This window comes from Ranitomeya imitator, chromosome 3 (assembly GCF_032444005.1).
Source record: "Ranitomeya imitator isolate aRanImi1 chromosome 3, aRanImi1.pri, whole genome shotgun sequence".
Lineage (NCBI taxonomy): Eukaryota > Metazoa > Chordata > Amphibia > Anura > Dendrobatidae > Ranitomeya > Ranitomeya imitator.
Genome location: NC_091284.1, coordinates 266,880,945 through 266,903,220, shown reverse-complemented (window position 1 = coordinate 266,903,220; position 22,276 = coordinate 266,880,945). Strand labels below are relative to the sequence as shown.

The window sequence follows — 22,276 nt, the reverse complement described above, 5'->3', positions numbered from 1 at the left end:
CTTTCACCTCACAACCCCCATGTCTGGCAGTCACTCGCACATGTCTAGAGACTCCACTTTGGGGAGCCGCCATACTGACCACTGATAGTCCCACTGACACACACAGACATGGCCTGGACATGGTGCAGATACATGGATGTCAGACAGCCTGGTGTAACAGGTGGACAGAAAGTAGCACAACCCCCAGAGCAGGCGCTCTGGGAGTGGGACACCGATGGAGACGGCTCCCCATGTGGTAGAATGGTACATCCCAGGTGTATGTGGTGGTGGATGTGCTGAGGCGACAGCGCACAGGGCTAAACCACAGAGATGGGTGGGGACGGCGCGCTGGTGGGTCCTCTGATGCCCCCCTGCCGCCGGTATTTGGGGAAGGCGGGGAGACAGGCAGCGGCTCGACCAATCAGGGGCGCGCAGTGCAGGTCACGTGGCCGTGGTGGGCGCTTTTGTTCGTCGCTGCCTAGAGCGCGCGCGGTATTCATCGGCAGAGACAGGTGAGAGATGGGCGCGCTGTGAGGAGCAGCGGAGGAAGGTGGCGGGCAGTGTGGAGGGATGGCACCTAGAGCTCGGCACGGGCGGTGGGGGGGATGTGACCAGCGCACCTGTAGCCGCCTCGTTCCATGTTGTTACCAGCGGTCACACGGTGACTGGCTGACTCCGGCTGCCATTACCGCTGCCGGGTTCATGTGGGGAGAGCTGGAGTGCGGGACTTGTACTGTGTGACAGAACGAAAGAAAAGGCGCGCTCCCTGCTTTGTTCAGGTGTAGTCTGGCACTGCCTCTCCTGTCACTGGCTGAGGGCAGCCGGCGCCTTCCTGAACTGCTGCTGACGGCCGCCTTCGTATGCCCGCATGTGTAGCCGGTCTGGCGGGTGTGGCACGCGGCATGTCTCCGGCTCCGCTGTCTACTCTCGGGCGTCACGTGGTTCGGACTGCGCGCTCTTTTGTTGTTGTACCCTCGTGGGGATGACAAGTGGGCGAGGCCGCTGTGAGCACGTGGTTCATGCCCCGCCCATCACCTGTAGATTCCCGCCGATCTCTCCAGCTGCTGCCGGACACGGCGCGGGTTCTCGGTACCCTCGGTGACTTGTTGCCGGTCCTCTCCGTAGTAATACGTCTCCTTCTCATTGCAGCTCCTGGATTGGTGGACACTCGCGCTTTCAGCCATGTCTGACGCTGGTAGGACTCTTGTACCCCTATAACATACGAATAAAGGGCTTTTGTGGTTCATCCTTATTAGTAATGTCTGTTAGCTGTGTTGTAAAAACAAATCTGCCATAACTGATCTCCATCGTGAGCGTCCTCAGTCAGGATAGGAGTGTGCGCACTGGTATCCACTGAACGCAAGATGGATTCTGGTCACGGTGGACCCAGGTCACTGCCGGAGTCTGTGCTTGCAGGATGGACCCCTCATCGGCGCACCCTTGATGAGGTCAGGTGATGCTGACGTTTGCCGTTACAGCCAGGGGTCTGTGCACACTGCTCCTGTGAAACCGTGGCTGGCGTCTGTAGACCGTGATTTCTGCCATATATATCAATGCTGTAACTCTATAATGGCACAAGTAATCAGAAAATCACAATCTAATTTCCTTAGGGGACTAATAAAGCGGCATGGAAAAATAAGTTCAAATCACTCCGTTGATCCCTGTAAATTCAATTTATCACAATATAAAAAAAATAATCCGATTGGTAAGTGTCACTAGCAAAATGCCAGATATGCAGTTCTTCAGCTGCTACAAAAAATGTAGTAATGGGCAATCAAAACATTGAATCTACCCCAAATATATCACTAAAAACACTCAGGGCACAGTGAAAAAAAACCACACACCGCTATATCCCAAAAATTGAAGTTGCACTTTTTGGGAAAATGTCCACCATTAGGACAAGCACTTTTTGTTTTGTCAATAAAATAAGTTTATACTATCCACTGGTGTCGGCCCTCTTGTTCCCAGTGCTCTTGCGTGTTTGACGTGTGAGCCCGGCGCTCAATCAGCATTGGCGTCCCTGCCTCTGTACGTTTTGTAATGATCAGGAGGTGGGAGAGCAGCCACAACACTTCCTGTTAATTACTTAAGCTTACTAAGGTGGGGACAGTGACTCATCGCTGATTGGGTACCTAGCTCACATGTTTAACAGCACAAGCCCCGGGAACGCACCTGTTGCAAGGGGAGGTGAGTCAAAGCTTTTTTGTCGGTCAAGCATAGCATATGAGAAGGGGTTGTCCTAGTAGTGGACAACATCTTCAAAGAAAACAATTTATACGTGGTTGGTATCTGCATACTAGTCCTGACCTAGAGAATCATATTGCCAGGTCAGTTTTGCTGTAACTTAAACACCAAAAAACTTGCACTCTTGCTGTTTCAGCACACTTGGAATGTTTTTCCTGCTTTCCAGTACATCATATGGTGTCATTCGAAAGCACAATTCTTCCTGCCAAAAAAAACCCCTCTGACAAGTCTAGATTGACAGTAAAAGTTATGGCTCTTGGAACAAGGGCATTTGCACACGATCAGTAATGGCTCCAGGTTTGACAGTGCGTGCTGTCAACAGGCACCAGCCGCTCATTGGCGGACAGACATGCGGTGCCTTTCCAGACCACATCATGTCAATTTGTCTAGAGAAATCACCCATAGCACTGTATTGAACGGCTCAGTGAACACTTGCAGATTCACCTGTGTTCAATAGACTAGCGCACTTTGGACGCAGTGAACATGCACTGTGTCCAAAATGCTGCTACTTCCGGATTGTTATAGAACAAGAGGAACCAGAGTCAATGCTAATTATTAAAAATATGAAAACTTTATTCGATTAATAACATAAAATGTTAGAAAGTAGCTTTTTTTTTTTTTTTTTTTTTTTTTTAAAAAAAAAGCAACACTGAGCAAGAGGTGTGCAAACATAAATTGTGGGTTAGTGACCAAAAAATCCAAATTTGAGTGCTGGCCACAATACCGAAGTACTGAGGGTAAACAGTAAAGCCTTTGCTACAGTGTCATAATTAGGCAGTGGTTAATTCCAGATTGTGTGCAACCGGCCCAAGGGGTAGAAAAAAATCTGCCAGCTCTTAGAGAATTTCATTTGAAGCCATTTAATCCCTTAACTGTCATACTGATAGCTGTTAATGGTTATAAAGTATTGCTATTTGGATACTACCACCAGAAGATTATCCTGTTCCAACCAAGTAACTAGAACTGGGGATATGCTCAAAGCATCACGTTACAATGACTACTTACTGGTTACCATCAAAAATGGGGTGTAGATGAAGTCGGATCTCTCCTTTTTAACTTTAGGCCTGACTAATCAATGTGGTTTTTACCAGGTTTTTTGGCATTAAACTGACATGTTGCAAAATGTGACATTTTTGGCAACCTTATAATAAGAGTTGGAATTGACTTCCATTGTCAGTGTCCAACCCCCTGCTAAGTGCAGGATTCACTAAATAAACCATCTCAGATTTTACACCTGTCCTACCCAGCACTGGCAGTTGGTGGAGCCTGTGAGGGGTGTGGTAAAGACTGATAAATTGTTCATAATTTTAAGTCAGAAAACTGGTGCACAGCAGAGGAAAATGAACCAAATTAGAGGTGAACACCCGTTCTTAAATTCTGTGCAATGCACTTCATTGTTTCTTTGAATACAGGGACTCTGTCAGCAGAGTGACTGTTCAAGCTGAGTACAGGCGCATGGTGCATCATGGTGGGGCCAATCATTTATATACATTCCCACCTGCTTGTTTTCCTCCTTTGCCCTTCTCTGGCTCTGAAGCCAGAGCTGTCAATAAGGAGACTGAGGGCACACAAGCAGGTGCAAAGGTGTATTTAGATTGGCTGTACCATGAAGCACTGAGTGGCTCAACTTCGTTTTTGAAGGGTCATTCTGTCCTGAGTCCACAAGTCTGATATGCTAAACACCAGTCTTAAAGGGGGTTATCCACTAGCAAAAACAACCCCTTCTTGATTTAATTGTTTTGCCAACGATAAACTAAAAAGCGAGTCCTGGCACAGAAATGGAGTATGGAATATATCTATAATAGACAAACCTTCAGATCAAGTTTGTCCTAGTAGTGGACAACCCCTTTAAATACTTAAACCCTAAACACCACTCTTAAAGGGGTTGTCCACTACTAGGACAACCCCTTCTTGATCAAAATGTTAGGCCTCCATAAAATAGAACCCATACTCACATTCCGTGTCAGCGCCGTTCCCACTGTTGACTGTTGCTCTCCCTGAGGCCCCTGTATAGGTGCTGGCATGACGCATCACAACACCAATCAGTGCTGGTGTCACTGTCCCTGTCTTTGGACAGGTAGAACATGAAGTCCAGGTTCAGCTGCAGATCAGAAGAGCGATGCACTTAAGCTGTCAGAGGGTACCTGGGACTCGGGACAGAAACTAGATCAAGTGCAGCATTGTATTTTTCTTGCTCTCTCAAATTCTGCACACAGGTGAGCCGTACATTCTTATTTTCAGAGTTTTAGAGAGGCACATGTCTGCTGCATCCAAAGCGCTGCCGGCTTTTGAACGCAGGTGAATTCTGCATGTGTTCATTGAATACATTGGACGGGTGATATTCATCTTTCAGAGACTGAGTGTCTCTGCAAGATAGACATGCTGCGGTCTGGATGTGCCATATGTCTGTCTCTGCAGGGAAGCTATGGGTGCTGATGCATGCATAGTGGGCATGGCATTTCTTGAAATCCCATCCACTATGCTGTAACATCTGGCTGCAGTGGATGTACGCAGCGTTCAACCCACAGTGTTTGCTGACTCTAGGAACATGCCCTAAATGTTAACATTCATGATGCCCAATCTTTTTCTCTTAATCTTGGGCTAAGTTCACACTTTGCGGATTTTTCCACAGCAGAATTCCAAAATCCGCAGTGAAAACCCATCGCAGTTTTTACTGCGGTTCTGTGGATTTTCATCTGCAGTCTCCTATTGGAGCAGGTGAAAATCCACAGAAAAGTGACGTGCTGCGGAATGTAATCCGCAGCGTTTCCACACTTTTTTTCTGCAGCACGTGCACAGCGTTTTGTTTCCCATAGGTTTACATTGTACTGTAAACTCGTGGGAAACTGCTGCAGATCCGCTGCGGATCCGCAGCAAAATCCGCAAAGTGTGAACATAGCCTAAAGAGCCAAGAGGCCTTATAAACACTGTCGACCGATGTTGTCAGACTAGAATGGAGCAGATGTGCATACTCTTAACGCTGTTCATTGTCAGGGATTCCTGAAAAAGCAGAGTTCCGGTTTCTCTGGCAGTATCATAGGTGAAGAATGTAACATACATTAAGTGTCTGTCTCATCTTTTTCCCTTTTTTTTTTTTTTTTTTTTCTCCACACCCCAACAAAACAACAAAGAAATTATTTTTTGATGCGGAGTCTGTGTGTTTTCTAGGAAGTTTTTTAGGGTTAAAATGGCTGAAAATACCCTAACCCTATTCTAACCTTAGTGGAAAAAAAAAAAAAAACTTAATTTTTTTATTGTCCCTACCTATGGGGGTGACAAAGGGGCTTTTTCCGCAATGTGGGCACAGCAGTTCCTGTTTCCATAGGGTACATTGTAATGTACCCTGCATGGAAAACAGCTGCGGACCCGCAGCAGGAAAATGGCGGCGATTCCGCATTAAAAAAAGGATGGTGTGAACATGGCCTTAGTGTGCCACTGACTCGTCTAATGCATTGCAATATATTAGACCAGTGATTAAACTAGTATGTATTGGACTTACAGACTGATCTTTCGTAAAAACAAATACACAAAGTGCACATTTGGTATTGCAGTGTCCAGAACAGCCTGATGTATTACTAATAACTCGTACAGTGAACACACTAAAAACAAACTTTCCTCTTACTGGTACACAAAAAATGCGTCCCAAAGGTTTACAGCAAACTGTATGTCATCTACAAAAGCAAGCTCTCACCTGACTGAGTTTACAGCTCTTAGGCCGGAGTCACCCTACCGTATAATACGGACAAGTGCTATGTGATAAAAAAATTGCATAGCACTCGGACTAGTATTCCTCTATGGGGCAGCTCCCATCATTGTTTTTTCTCCTTGGCTGTATTATACGTGCAAGTGAAATTGCAGCATGCTGCGATTGTCACAAACACTTGACCGAGTCTTGGCTCACTCAAACCAATATAAGCCTATGGGTGCGAGTGAGACAACGCACATCACTTGGATATCATCTGGGTGATGTGCGATATACGCTGGCAATGGAGGAGATGGAGAAAATTAGTTTCTCTGCAGCTGTGCTCTGATCTGCTCTGTGCAAGAGGCTCCGAGCACAGACGCATGAAACTCTGCTCCCGCTCGTAGCAGAGCAGGAGCCGAGGGTCATTAGCATATCGCATCCGATGCAATACGCTAGTGTGACCCGAGCCTTATGGTGATAAAAAAAAAAGTTCAAAATAAAACCTAAATCGGGTATCATTGTAATTGTACTGACATAACAAACATCACCTGTAAACCAAAATGTTCACTGCATCTATTGATCTCCCAGAGGTACAATATTCAAAATGGGGTGCTGTTCTGGTACCTTGTGAAGTTGACCAACTAATCCAGGAAATCTGCTCTAATCTCTGACATTTGGCAACCTGGTTTCAGACCACACATGGTGTATTGCTGCATTTGTGAAAAATCTTGGTTTATTTTCTCCCTTTAACTCTTGACAAAATAAACACTGGGGCTGAAACATTTTAGTGGTAAACATTTGCAATCTTCACTGCTAGTTTCCAAACATATAGGGAGTTTTTGTGAAGCATGTGTGGGATCAGTGTAACCCTGCCCCACCACTTATTGGTAGAGATGTGGTTGGTATTACACACAGCCCAGAAGTCTTGGCTCTGCTAAATCTACATCAGACAAATTGTGGATTCTATCAAAACTCCAAGCAGTCCAGTAAGTGATCAATTGCTAGAATCTGTCTCTACATCATGCTGCTATCAGAATCCTCAGCAAAAACTTGACTGATTCCCTTTAACTTTAAGACCAGGGGTATTTTCCCTTTTTTTTTTTTTTTTTTTTTTTTTTTTTTTTTTATGAAAGGGGGTGATTTAAACTTTGAAATTTATATATTTTAACCTTTTTTTCTTATGTTTTGGCATGCTTATTAAATGGCTTTCATAGGAGACTAGAGGCTGCCACAACTTGATTGCCTCTGCTGCATAGAGGAGATGCTCATATTGCTCCTATGTAGTAGAAATGCAGCATTGCAATGAGTGCCAACCACAGGCTGACGCTCATAGCAATCCAGCATCAACAACCATAGAGGTCTGCAGGAGTCCTCTGGTTATGCCAATGCACCACTGACCCCCGATCACATGACAGGGGTCAGCGGTGTGCGTATTGCCGGATGGCTGGAACTGCTTGTTAAATGCTGTCAGTTTGACAGTGGCATTTAACTAGTTAATAGGGGGCATATGGATCGCAGGCACATGTCGGCTGTTGAAAACAGCTGATATGTCCCAGCTTTGATGCGTGCTCACCGCACCGTACTATTCATCCGATGGCAGAAAGGGGTTAAGCAGTAAAAAATAACACTTTCTGAGATCCATATCGTCTCAATTTTCAGGATCAGGGCCTGGGTGAGGGCTTATTTTTTGCATGCTGAGCTGACATTTTTATTAATACTAATACCATTTTGAGGTGGATATGATGTATTGATCTCCTGTTGCATTTTATTGCAATGTTGTAGTGACCAAAAACGTAATTCTGGCTTTAATTTTTATGCCATTTAGGCTACTTCCACACTAGAGTTTTCTGCAATCCGTCACAATGCGTCATTTTGCAGAAAAAACGCATCCTGCAAAAGTGCTTGCAGGATGCGTTTTTTCCCCATAGACTTGTATTGACGACGCATTGCGACGGACTGCCACACGTCACATCCGTCGTGCGACGGATGCGTCGTGCTTTGGCGGACCGTAGGGAGCAAAAAACGCTACATGTAACGTTTTTTGCTCCTGACGGACCGCTTTTTCTGACCGTGCATGTGCAGCCGGAACTCCGCCCCCACCTCCCCGCACCTCACAATGGGGCAGCGGATGCGCCGGAGAAATGCATCCGCTGCCTCCGTTGTGCAGCCCGTTAAACGCTAGCGTCGGAATCTGCCCGACGCATTGCGACAGGGAGATTCCGACGCTAGTGTGAAAGTAGCCTTACTGATCGGATTAATTCTTTATATTTTGGTCGGGCATTTCTTAAAGGGAATCGGTCACCTCATTTTGCCGCTATAAACTGCAGCCACTGCCATGAGGGGCTTATCTACAGCATTCTGTTCCATCAAAGTGCCCGCTATTATGTGATTTAATTGAGTTGCAATCCACAGTGAGAACATAACTTTATCACCGTGGATTGCAGCTTTAGGCCGGCGTCACACTAGCGTATTGCATCCGATGCGACAACATCGGATGCGATATGCTAATGACCCTCGGCTCCTGCTCGCAGCAGAGCAGGAGCCGAGTGTCATGCGTCTGTGCTCCGATTCTCTCGCACAGGGAGGATCGGAGCACAGCTGCGGAGGAGGCGGAGAAATGAATTTCTCCATCTCCTCCATTGCTGGGGTCCGCTTATAGCGCACATCACTCGGATGTTATCCGAGTGGTGTGCGCTGTCTCACTCGCACCCATAGGCTTATATGGGTGCGAGTGAGCCGCGAGTTTTCCTCGGTCCGAGACAATCGCAGCTGCTGGGAGCGGCCCCATAACTTAATATTGGTCCGAGTGCAATGCAATTTTTTTTTTAATCGCATTGCACTCGGCCGTTTTAGGCTATATTCACACTTTGCGGATTTTGCTGCGGATCCGCAGCGGATTTGACCGCTGCGGATCCGCAGCAGTTTCCCATGAGTTTACATTTCAATGTAAACCTATGGGAAACAAAAAACGCTGTGCACATGCTGCAGAAAAATCCGCGCGGAAACGCTGCGGATTACATTCCGCAGCATGTCACTTCTTTTCTGCGGATTTTCAGCTGCTCCAATAGAAAACTGCAGTTGAAAATCCGCAGAAGAAAACGCAGTAAAAACCGCGATAAATCCGCAGTAAAAACCGCGATGGGTTTTCACTGCGGATTTTGCAATTCCGCTGCGGAAAAATCCGTAGTGGAATCTGCAAAGTGTGCACATAGCCTTAAACGCCAGTGTGACGCCAGCCTTAAAGTAATTCTTGTCGGCTCCTTCTTGTGCAACCCATAAGGGTAAGTTCACAAAGGGTGTTTTTTTTTTTTAAGGTTATGTGCACACGATGCAGATTTAGTGCAGAACTGCAGCAGATTTTTCTGTAGCAGAAACGCTGCACAACTGCACTGTGATCACAGTACAATGTAAATCAATGTGAAAAAAAAGCTGTGCAGAAATGCTGCAGATTTCAAAGTGCATGTCACTACTTTTGTGCAGTTCTGCAGCGTTTCTGCACCCCTCCATAATAGAAATCTGCAGGTGCGTTTTTGATGCAGATTTGTGCTCAAACGCATCAAAAACGCACCTGCAGATTCTGCCAGGAGATGCAGATTTAGTGCAGAACTGCAGCAGATTTTTCTTCACCAAATCTGCATCGTGTGCACACAGCTTAATGCTAATTTTCAGCTGCTTTTTATAATACCAGCAAAGCCTATGAGATTTCAGAAATCGCATGCGCAGACACATTGGTTTCTTGTTTGATCAGTATTTTGTGCTTTGCTGCGTTTTTTGGACATACAGGTCCTTCTCAAAAAATTAGAATATAGTGTTAAATTTCATTATTTACCATAATGTAATGATTACAATTAAACTTTCATATATTATAGATTCATTATCCACCAACTGAAATTTGTCAGGTCTTTTATTGTTTTAATACTGATGATTTTGGCATACAACTCCTGATAACCCAAAAAACCTGTCTCAATAAACTAGCATATCAAGAAAAGGTTCTCTAAACGACCTATTACCCTAATCTTCTGAATCAACTAATTAACTCTAAACACATGCAAAAGATACCTGAGGCTTTTATAAACTCCCTGCCTGGTTCATTACTCAAAACCCCATCATGGGTAAGACTAGCGACCTGACAGATGTCAATGATGGCCTTCTTGACACCCTCAAGCAAGAGGGTAAGACCCAGAAAGAAATTTCTCAACAAATAGGCTGTTCCCAGAGTGCTGTATCAAGGCACCTCAATGGTAAGTCTGTTGGAAGGAAACAATGTGGCAGAAAACGCTGTACAACGAGAAGAGGAGACCGGACCCTGAGGAAGATTGTGGAGAAGGACCGATTCCAGACCTTGGGGAACCTGAGGAAGCAGTGGACTGAGTCTGGTGTGGAAACATCCAGAGCCACCGTGCACAGGCGTGTGCAGGAAATGGGCTACAGGTGCCGCATTCCCCAGGTAAAGCCACTTTTGAACCATAAACAGCGGCAGAGGCGCCTGACCTGGGCTACAGAGAAGCAGCACTGGACTGTTGCGAAGTGGTCCCAAGTACTTTTTTCTGATTAAAGCAAATTTTGCATGTCATTCGGAAATCAAGGTGCCAGAGTCTGGAGGAAGACTGGGGAGAAGGAAATGCCAAAATGCCTGAAGTCCAGTGTCAAGTACCCACAGTCAGTGATGGTGTGGGGTGCCATGTCAGCTGCTGGTGTTGGTCCACTGTGTTTCATCAAGGGCAGGGTCAATGCAGCTAGCTATCAGGAGATTTTGGAGCACTTCATGCTTCCATCGGCTGAAATGCTTTATGGAGATGAAGATTTCATTTTTCAGCACGACCTGGCACCTGCTCACAGTGCCAAAACCACTGGTAAATGGTTTACTGACCATGGTATTACTGTGCTCAATTGGCCTGCCAGCTCTCCTGACCTGAACCCCATAGAGAATCTGTGGGATATTGTGAAGAGAAAGTTGAGACGCAAGACCCAACACTCTGGATGAGCTTAAGGCCGCTATTGAAGCATCCTGGGCCTCCATAACATCTCAGCAGTGTCACAGGCTGATTGCCTCCATGCCACGCCGCATTGAAGCAGTCATTTCTGCCAAAGGATTCCCGACCAAGTATTGAGTGCATAACTGAACATTATTATTTGATGGTTTTTTTGTTTGTTATTAAAAAACACTTTTATTTGATTGGATGGGTGAAATATGCTAATTTATTGAGACAGGTTTTTTGGGTTATCAGGAGTTGTATGCCAAAATCATCAGTATTAAAACAATAAAAGACGTGACAAATTTCAGTTGGTGGATAATGAATCTATAATATATGAAAGTTTAATTGTAATCATTACATTATGGTAAATAATGAAATTTAACACTATATGCTAACTTTTTGAGAAGGACCTGTAGAGCACGTCACTACTTTCAGCATTTTTGCTGCATTTTTTCACCCATTGTCTTGAATGGGTGAGAGAAAGCTATCAATTTGCTGCATTTTTGCTGAAAATCCAAGGACATTAACATGGACAAAGAGGGGAAAAAACATCAAAATGCACCAAATACACAGCAAAAAACATTTGACGCAGCTTCTTTCCTGCCAAAAAGATCAGGTTTTGCTGCAGTAAAAAAGCAGCAAAAACACCCTGTGTGAACTTGCCCTAAGAGTGCCTTATTTTTACCTGAGCAGCTTCATTCAGCTACTAAACACGATCACTGACGGACGAGCACATGCTCCTTCTTCCCCATTCAGGAGCCAGGAAGTAAGGCGTGACTACATGGGTCTGAGCGGCTCAACTCTAATACACTTAAGCCATGCTCCCTTGTTGAATGTTTTATACTACAGCTTTTTATGCACATTGTCTATTTTATCAGAGGGGGCATGGACCGACCAGGGCTCATATGTTGTGGTCAGAGCAGTGATTATCTTCTGATGATAAAGCTTCATTCTTTGGAATCTTCACACAGCCTAAGGGGGCAGTCTGACTGCTGTATTACTTGCGCATGGGTCACATCACAATGCTCGGACTGGCCATCTGCTCTCCTGACCAGCTGCGGAGAAAATGCATGCTGTCAGATCGGACAGTCAGTCTGAGGATTGATGTGATCCTGAAGTGACACATCCTGAAATCTGTCTCTGCTGTTATATTATGCTGTCCTCAGATGATATGGTAAAATCCTGCTGACCGATTCACTTTAATTGACAACCAATCTGGTGGTCTCCTGTTGTCACTAATATAGAATGAGTTCTGCAAATAAAACAAATGATGTAATACTTTGTTTTGTACTCATTTATAAAAGGCCTTTTGGAATTACCGCTAATATGGTTACCTCATTGGAGAGCATTACAAAGTATTAATAACCTGTTTGCTTAGCCTATAAGGAAAATTGGTCATTTCTATCACATCTGTCCCCAGATTTAGAAAACTATCGTATTGAATACATTAAACTTGATGTTTACTCTCAAAATCCATATCAGATTATTATTGAAAATGTAACTGTAACCTTCACTAAACTAGCCCAACCGCCTGTGTCCCTCTCCTGAAATCTACAAGAGGATAAGGGGTGCACTATCTCAAATACCTATATATCATCATATAAATTGCAAAACTGGGGTGGAGCACCTAGTCTGTATTGTAATTCTAATAATGTGGTGCACATCCACATAGTAAAATACAAGAAAAAACAATTTATTGCACCTCAAGACAACATTTAAAAACATGTAAAATATATATAACATGACCAATAAACTCACCCCCAAAGAACTAGGCCAATTAGGCATAGAGTGAAACAAATGAAATAATCAATGTTATATTTATAAAAAGCTCAATAATGGCCCCTGTACACCATAATATGGGGTCTAGTCATTAAGCACAAGCAGATATTGGTGGCAAGCCATACAACATCCCAAAAATGATGTGACCACAAATAAGTATAGTGAATACAATACACCTTACATAGCATATATGCACATGATTGCTGTCACAAGTGTGCCGCATTGGGAAAACATGTAATAATGCATCACTGGTGTTATCCTAAAAGGTATGGGAATAAATTCCCACCATAGTTGGAAAGAGGAAAGGACAAGGAAAGTCCAATAATGGAATGTGCAGCAACACTGGGAAAAGGTAAACATACAACCTGATGGATGATCACTCCTGGTGGAATAAAGATCAACAGAGGGCTACAATAGCCTATGAGATGTGAGTGGGTAAAACCACATTACCAACTGAGGAGAAAGGCTGTAAGATGGAGCCATGTGAGCATGGATTCCTAATAAAGGATAAGAGGGTGAGGGAAGGACCCCACGCGTATCGCTGCAGCAGCTTTGTCGGGGTAAGTCGGGCACAGAGGAATCGCAGAGGATGCTGGTACATTTGGCAAGGTACTCCTTCAGCAAGGTACTTTGGTCTTGTCAGAGTACCGTGTGCATCAGGGCCTGGGCGCTGGGAGGGTCTGACTTCCCCTGACGAAGCTGCAGCGATACGCGTGGGGCCCTTACCTCACCCCCTCTTATCCTTTATTAGGAATCCATGCTCATGATGTTCCACCAGGAGTGACCATCCATCAGGTTGTATATTTACCTTTCCCAGTGTTGCTGCACATTCCATTATTTGACTTTCGTTGTCCTTTTCGCTTTCCAACTATGGAGTTTCATATTGTGGGAATTTATTCCCATACCATTTAGGATAACACAAGTGATCTGGTGGTTGGGATGCATCATTGTTTTCCCAATGTGGCACACTTGTGACAGCAATCATGTGCATATATGCTATGTAAGGTGTATTGTGTTCACTATATATACTTTTGTGGTCACATCATTTTTGGGATGTTGTATGGCTTGCCACTAATATTTGCTTGTGCTTACTGACTAGACCCATATTATAGTGTACATGGGCCATTATTGTGCTTTTCATAAATATAACACATTATTTCATTTGTTTCACTGAGTAATTGGCCTAGTTCTTTGGGGTTGATGGTTTATTGGTCATGTTATATGTATTTTACATGTGTTTAAATGTTTTGTCTTGAGGTGCAATACAGGTTTTTTTCTTATATTTTACTGTGTGGATGTTCACACCATTATTAGTCTAGTCGCTTTTTTTTTTTGTTTTCTTTCGTACCTCTTTCGTTCCGCACACATAGGAATGCATTGATCCGCTTACTTCCTGCATGTGACTATGCCCACCATCCGGGAAGTAAGCAGATCATGTGCGGGTGGTACCCAGGGTGGAGGAGTGGAGACTCTTCTCCAGGCCCTGGGAACCATATACCTGTAAAAAAAAAAAAAAAAATTTATATTCTCACCTTCTGGTGGCCCCCACAGCCTTCCCGCTCCTCGTGATGCTCCGTTCCCAGTGATGCTTTGCGACAATGACCTGTGATGACGTAGCGGTCTCGCATTATGCTACGTCATCTGGGCTCAGTTGCGAGGCATCATTGGAAGTGGGAAGGTGAGAATATCGCTGTTTTTTTATTTTTAATATCTTTTTACTATTGATGCTTCATAGGCAGCATCAATAGTAAAAAGTTGGTCACACTTGTCAAACAGTGTTTGACAAGTGTGACCAACCTGTCAGACTTCCAAGCGATGCTACAGATAGCTTGGAAAACGCTAGCATTCTGCAAGCTAATTACGTTTGCAAAACACTAGTGTTCAGTGGGAATACACATGCCCATTCTGCATGCATTATACCCGCGGCAGGGAGTTGCAGAATTGCCACAGAAGTTTCCATGGCAATTCTGCAACATGTGCACATAGCCTAATAGTCTATAGTTTGCTTTGTGAAATCTGAGGACAGGTCTGCCATATAGAGGTTCATGTACCTGTTTGATACTCACTGCTTTTTATCTTTTTATATAGATATTAAGGTCAAGGAGCTGGAGAAGCGTGCCTCTGGTCAGGCATTTGAGCTGATACTGAGCCCCCCATCTACTGATGCTGCTCCTGATCTTTCACTTGCCTCACCGAAGAAAAAGGAATGCTCGCTGGAAGAAATTCAGAAGAAGTTGGAAGCGGCAGAAGAGAGGCGCAAGGTGAGTTACTTTTATATACAGTTTGCTTAACCTTGAATGGACTGATGCTCCATGGAATGTGTTTTAAAGGTAGCGGTCATAGGGGTTTTTATACCCCCAAACTAATGCCATCTATGTAAAGGTAGTGATTACATTTGATATTCTTATTTTAGAAAAAAATTAATTTGTTATGCAAATGATGTGCAATTGCAGTGGACAGGCGCTGCACTCATAGCTCTGCTGCTGTTCTTCCCTATTCCCCCATCTTCCACCTGCCTGTCAGTGATTGACAGGTCACTGTTTCACTAGCTTGCTTGCAACTCCCATCTGAAAAATAGTACGTGCGTTGACTCACTGCGGCAGAGCATATAGTGTTTGGTGCAATCTTTATAAATTTGCTGATTGTAACATGCACAAACAGTCCTCTTCACTCTGGTTACCTCAGTGAGTAGTAATAGGGAAGAGGCAGCAAAGCTGTATGTGCTGTACCTGTCCACTGCACTTTTGGTTCATTAGCATAATACTTAAACAAAATAACCAATACCTAAAAATACTTTATTGACTAATAAAAACCTTGTTGACAAATAACCACAAATCCACACCCTAAAAAAACAATCCCACAGGCTCCTGGTCCACCCTATTACTCCCTAGTATACCCTTCCTGACCGCGGAGGTTGGCACCCTAACTTGAACGCAAAATGGTGCCCCCACTCACTGACGACTTGCCCTAAATGCACACTATTGAACCCTAAAAATTAACACTACAGCCAATACATACATCAACCGGTTCAAAATAAATCGTGCCGTAAAGGAAAAAGAAAGATGGGGAGTAATCTACTATATAAAGCTGTGTGTGGGTATGTCCGGGATTGGCATCTGCACCGTCGCAGCTACAGCCACAAAATTTTGCACAGTTAGACGTCTGGACCCCGAGAGCGTCATAGGCTATATTGTGAGGCGAAATTTTAACCCCGCGCGTTCCAATTCACCAAACAATTTTGCCCCTACCTACATAATTGGGAAAAAAGTGTTGGAAGCATCGCAGCTACAGAAACAAAATTTTGCACAGTCACACGTCTGGACCCCGAGAGCGTCATAGGCTACGTTGTGAGGTGAAATTTTAACCCCGCGCTTTCCAATTCACCAAACAATTTTGCCCCTATCTACATAATGGGGGAAGAAGTGAAATGAAAAGTGTTGGAGGCGTCGCAGCTACAGCCACAAAATTTTGCACAGTCACACGTCTGGACCCAGAGAGCGTCATAGGCTATGTTGTGAGGTGAAATTTTAACTCCGCGCTTTCCAATTCACCAAACTATTTTTCCCCTATCTACGTAATGGGGAAAAGTTAAAGGAAAAGTGTAGGAGGCAAATTGACAGCTGTCAGATGTGAACAACGGGGACTTAAAGAGTGAGAGCGATGGCGCCAAAGAGTATATACCGTACAGTTGCTAAGGTGGGACCCCGACATGGGATACTCACCACACACGGGGATATGAACACACACAAAATGCGCCACACACTACCACGTGCTTGAACACATATTACCCTCAACACACATTTCACCACACATACACCAACCTCGCCACATAAGTCGAAACACAAGTCGCTTCTCAAAACTCACCACGCGCAAAACTCGCCACATGCAAAAAATAGGCTGACGCAAAACTCGCCACAAGTGCAAAACTCACCTCATGGAAAACTCGCCACACGCAAAACTTGCACATGCGGAAAAATTGCCACATGCACAAAATTTGCAACACATGCAAAAGTTGCCTCACACAAAACTTGCACATACTCAAAAGGCACCACACATAAAACTCACCACGTGCAAAACTCGCCATGCGCAAAACTTGCTACACTAACCTGTCACATGCAACTCGACACACAAAAAGTTGCTACACGCATGTTGCCACACAACTCATCTCACAAGTCGCTACATGCATGTCGCCACACACAACTCAACACACACAACTTGACAAACGAAACTCTCCCTAAAACACACACAAATCTGGTATTAGCCTTCAAAAATAAAAATCTGATTAATAAGCAGACAAACTACAAGAGCAACAAATGTACCATATAGGAAATACGGCAGCTGTCAGTCACATGACCTGTCTATTATGTGTATGTGTGAGCTAATATATACTGCCAGGGGGAGGGCTTCCTGTTGGCTGGGGATTTATCAGGCTGCCAATTTATCTTACAAATGCTGAGGTAAAAATACTGAGCAAATAACGTGTTAACGAGGTCTAATACAGGAGATCACACAGGTATATACTATATACAGGGGAGATGACACACAGATATACTATATACAGGAGCAGATTACCTACAGGTATATACTATATACAGGAGGAGATGACATACAGGTATATGCTATATATAGAAGATGACATACAGGTATATACTATATACAGGAGGAGATGACACACAGGTATATACTATATATAGAAGGAGATGACATACAGGTATATACTATATACAGGAGGAGATGACATACAGATATATACTATATACAGGGGAGATGACACACAGCAGGTATATACTATATACAGGGGAGATGACATACAGGTGTATATCCTATATACAGGAGATGACATACAGGTGTATACTATATATGGGAGATGACAAACATGTATATACTGAGGTGAAAATGAGAGGTGTGAGGTGAAAATGAGAGGAGTGAGGGAAAATAGTGTAGTGATCGGAAAATGACAGATGTGAGGTCGGAATGACAAGTGTGAGGTGGGAGGGAGAAAATGAGATGTGAGGGGGAAAATGAAAGATGTGATTGGGAAAATGAGAGGCGTGATGGGAAAATAAGAGAAGTGACGTGCTATAACTAACCACAGATATTTACTATGCCCAGGCAACGCCGGGCTCTTCAGCTAGTCCGATTATAAAGGTGATACCTTAGCCAATAAAAGCAATATAGGTACCTTCACACTAAGCGATGCTGACAACGATGTCTATCGCTGCAGCGTCACTGTTTGGTCGCTGGAGAGCCGTCACACAGACAGCTCTCCAGCGACCAACGATGCCGAGGTCCCCAGTAACCAGGGTAAACATCGGGTTACTAAGCGCAGGGCTGCGCTTAGTAACCCGATGTTTACCCTGGTTACCATCGTAAAAGTAAAAAAACAAACTACATACTTACCTTCGCTGTCTGTCCCCGGCGCTCTGCTTCCCGCACTGACTGTGAGCACAGCGGCCGGAAAGCAGAGCGGTGACATCACCGCTCTGCTTTCCGGCTGACCGGCGCTGACACAGGATGCAGGAGGAGTGCAGAGAAGCAGAGCGCCGGGGACAGACAGCGGAAAGTATGTAGTTTGTTTTTTACTTTTACGATGGTAACAGGGTAAACATCGGGTTACTAAGCGCGGCCCTGCGCTTAGTAACCCGATGTTTACCCTGGTTACCAGTGAAGACATCGCTGAATCGGTGTCACACACGCCGATTCAGCGATGACTGCAGGGAGTCCAGCGACGAAATAAAGTTCTGGCCTTCTAGCTCCGACCAACGACATCACAGCAGGATCCTGATCGCTGCTGCGTGTCAAACTGAACGATATCGCTATCCAGGACGCTGCAACGTCACGGATCGCTATCGTTATCGTTGTGAAGTTGTTTAGTGTGAAGGTACCTTATGTCTAACTACTTTCAAAAAGGAGCTAAAAAACAATAAACATTAACAAACATGACTTCAAAAATGGGTATCCAGATAAGCAAACAAAAGTATACAACAGTATAGGGTAACGAATGATGAAACCTTCAAAGGCCTAGACTAACTGACCCTTGCAGAAACCCTATTAAAACTATCCCTGCCTGACAGTGGAGGTTGGGACCCTACAGATAAACGTCAGTGGCACCCCCGCTCTCGTCGGCTGACCCTTGATCACACTACACACTTGCCCTCTCATCTCTCAAAGATAAAGGTGGTAAGGGAACCACGTGTGTGTGAAAAAAGGGGTGCAAAGGACAGTAGTAGTCTCAGATTAATATGTTCAAAAAAGGGGGGAGGGCCTGAATGTAAAGAGGAAAAATCAAACTGGGTACATCACATAAAACATCATAAGGATGAATATCAGTATCAGACATTATATGGTACAGAATAGCCCTTTTTAATTATGCCATACAGCAATAATTCGGCTGACCAAACAAAAAGGCATTCCCTCATCAAAGATGGATGATTAGAAACTACACCTTTCCTTTATTGCACAATGCCCAACAAATGCATGGAGCCTCATTAAACAGCGTACTCCTATCTGGGGTACAAACGATAAACAGAACCCTCAAAGGCAATAATAAAGAGTTTAAGCCTATATGATAAACCAATAGTAGCACATCAAATGAAACCTCATTAGGAGAAGAACAGACCCCAGTCACTGTATAGATTATTCCAGTACAGTGTCATATTGGTCTCCACAGGAGCCCTTTAAGTCATGCCATAGATCAATATTGCGACTGACCAAGCCCAAAAATGTTCCCCCATATAAAACAAGAATAAATATCACAGCTTCCCCCTATTGCACAGCTCCCACCAAATACAGAAAGTCACATTTAACAACAAAGGTCTTATCTGGAGTCCACATGATAGACAGACTCCTCAACACGTTTCCCTTCCATGATGACAGTTCGTCAGGAGGCTAATGGATAAACCGATGTAAAACGATGCAGCATACAGTAGTCATGACATCCTGGTTGCAGGTGTCAAAGCGTGTATAATCCAAAAGATGTCCAGCTCCACCGAATCTGTGAATAAAGTTTCTTTATTCACAAACTTTAACATAGAGGGTACAAACTTCAGCACTAACCATATGGGTAAGAATCTCAACACGATTCTGGAGACTAAGCTCCCTTAATCATGACATTCCAAATAACCCATATATCCCACTTAAATACCTCTGGACCGGTGAACCACACCAGTAAAATAAGTAATTGATGTAACTAGTATGGGCATAAAATAGAAGAGTATAAAAGATAACATAACCTAATAATCTATTTAAACATGAGCATGTTTAAAAGTCTGCAACAACTACAAAAATTACATATACAACTTAAAAAAGATTTTAATCTTTTTTCAGTTACAAGAGGCTGAACTGTTGAAGCAGCTTGCTGAAAAAAGAAAGCATGAGACAGAAGTGCTGCAGAAAGCTAAAGAAGAGAATGACAATTTCAGCAAGATGGCTGAGGAAAAGCTGACATCTAAAATGGAAGCCATTAAAGAAAACAGGGAGGCCCAGATAGCAGCAAAACTGGAGCGATTACGGGAGTTGGTAAGTGACCCATTTTAGAGAATTAAACACCCTCTGAATTCCTTACCATGATTCAGTAACAATGCTTTTTTTTAATTTTATTTTCTTTCTCGCTTGCCCCAGGAGAAGAAAAAAGATGAGATCAGAAAGGGAAAAGACTGCAAAGATGAAGCTGAAAACTAATTTCTGTCTTAAAAGGCTGCCCCAACATTGCAAAGCTAATCTGTCAGTGTTTTCCCCTCCTATATGTTTAGCAGCTATAATGATGTAGCCAAATTTGATGCATCATATTTGCTTGGTTAATGAGAAGCCTTTCACTTATCCAGTCATCTTACTGTGCTGGTTACTGATGTATTGTACTGGAAAGTTTTGGTGTCGGGTTTTCTAGTATTGTTATACCAGTGTTCAGACTGTTACATAAGGCACTTAATATCAATGGTTCTCTGTATCTATGACTTGTAATGGCGTGTCTTAATAAAATAACTTGTTTGAAAACTGCGTCAGCAACATGTTAAAATACATTTGCTTCATCCTCTAGGTTAAGTTTACAATTTATGGTGTTTCCTGTCTGCATGATTTATCTTGACACAACACTGAGGCCACCAGATTGCTGGGATGCTTAACCCCTTCACCCTGAAGCCTGTGTTCAACTTCCTGACCAGGCCATTTTTTTCAATTCTGACCAGTCACTTTGAGGTCATAACTCTGAAACTCTTCTCCTGGTGATTCTGAGATTCTTTTCTCCTGACATATTGTACATTATGATAGTGGTAACATTTCTTTGATAGGACTTGCATTTATTTGTGGAAAAAAAAAACAAATTTGGCAAAAATTTTTGTTTTTATGCCCTTAAATTAGTCATATCTTGCAAAATGGTTAATAAATAACATTACCCACATGTCTGCTGTGCATTAGCACAATTTTGGAAACCTTTTTTTGCTAGTAAGTTATAAGGGTTAAAAGTTGACCAGTGATTTTCTCATTTTTCCAACAAAATCTGAATAAATATATATATATATATATATATATATATATATATATATATATATATATATATATATATATATATTTATTTTTTAGGGACCACCTCACACTAGAAGTGACTTTGAGAGGCCTATATGACAGAAAATGCCCAAAAGTGACACCATTCTAAAAACTGAACCCCCTTAAGGTACTCAAAAACCACATTTAAGAAGTTTATTAACCCTTCAGTTGCTTCACAGGAATTTTTGGAATGTTTACAAAAAAATTGAACATTTAACTTTTTTCACAATTTTTACTTCAGATCCAATTAGTTTTATTTTACCAAGGGTAACAGGAGAAATTGGACCACAAAAGTCGTTGTACAATTTTTCCTGAGTACGCCGATACCCCTTATGTGGGGGTAAACCACTGTTTGGGCACATGGCAGAGCTCTGAAGGGAAGGAGCGCCATTTGACTTTTCAATGCAAAATTTGCTGAAATTGAGATCGGACACAATGTCGCGTTTGGAGAGCCCCTGATGTGCCTAAACAGTGAAAACCCCCACAAGTGACACTATTTTGGAAAGTAGACCCCCTAAGGAACTTATCTAGATGTGTGGTGAGCACTTTGAACCCCCGATTGTTTCACTAAAGTTTAGAATGTAGAGCCGTAAAAATAAAAAAAATGTTCCCACAAAATGATCTTTTAGCTCCCATTTTTTTATTTTCCCAAGGGTAATAAAATTTGTCCTGAGTACGCGGATACCCCACATGTGGGGGGAACTACCGTTTGAGAGCATGGCAGATCTCAGAAGGGTAGGAGCGCTGTTTTGGAATGCGGACTTTGATGGAATGGTCTGCAGGCGTCACATTACCCCTGATGGGCGGGTTTCTACTGTTTAGGCACATCAAGTTTCTCAGGATAGCAGTTCACATCAGGGGGGTGTTGCACCACTTTCAGTTCTCAGCCCTTCCCTTCAGGCTAGCGATAGCTCCAAGAATATTCACAGCTAGTTGCAGAGGTAATGGCTCATCTGTGAGACTCCTTGATTGTGCCATACCTAGACGACCTTTTGGTAATAGGCTCCTCTCCACAACACTGCTGCAAACAATTAGTCAATGAGTACTCTAGAACAGAGGTCCCCAACTCCAG

The 22,276-nt window shown here is 43.5% G+C and overlaps 1 protein-coding gene across 1 annotated transcript; it reads left to right on the top strand.

The window, feature by feature from the left end:
- The first annotated feature begins 374 nt into the window (after positions 1-374).
- Positions 375-20,658, top strand: STMN1 (stathmin 1). The gene is made up of 5 exons (XM_069756449.1): positions 375-491; positions 1,129-1,174; positions 14,752-14,924; positions 19,990-20,181; positions 20,284-20,658. Exons 2-5 carry the CDS (start codon positions 1,162-1,164, stop codon positions 20,341-20,343), a joined length of 438 nt encoding a protein of 145 aa, XP_069612550.1. The 5' UTR covers positions 375-491; positions 1,129-1,161; the 3' UTR covers positions 20,344-20,658.
- The last annotated feature ends 1,618 nt before the right edge of the window (positions 20,659-22,276 follow it).

Bases quoted from the DNA above. Each gene is read 5' to 3' on its own strand.
- STMN1 (XM_069756449.1), top strand. The intron at 14,925-19,989 runs GTGAGTTACTTT...ATCTTTTTTCAG, and splicing joins CGGCAGAAGAGAGGCGCAAG to TTACAAGAGGCTGAACTGTT. The intron at 20,182-20,283 runs GTAAGTGACCCA...CGCTTGCCCCAG, and splicing joins TGGAGCGATTACGGGAGTTG to GAGAAGAAAAAAGATGAGAT.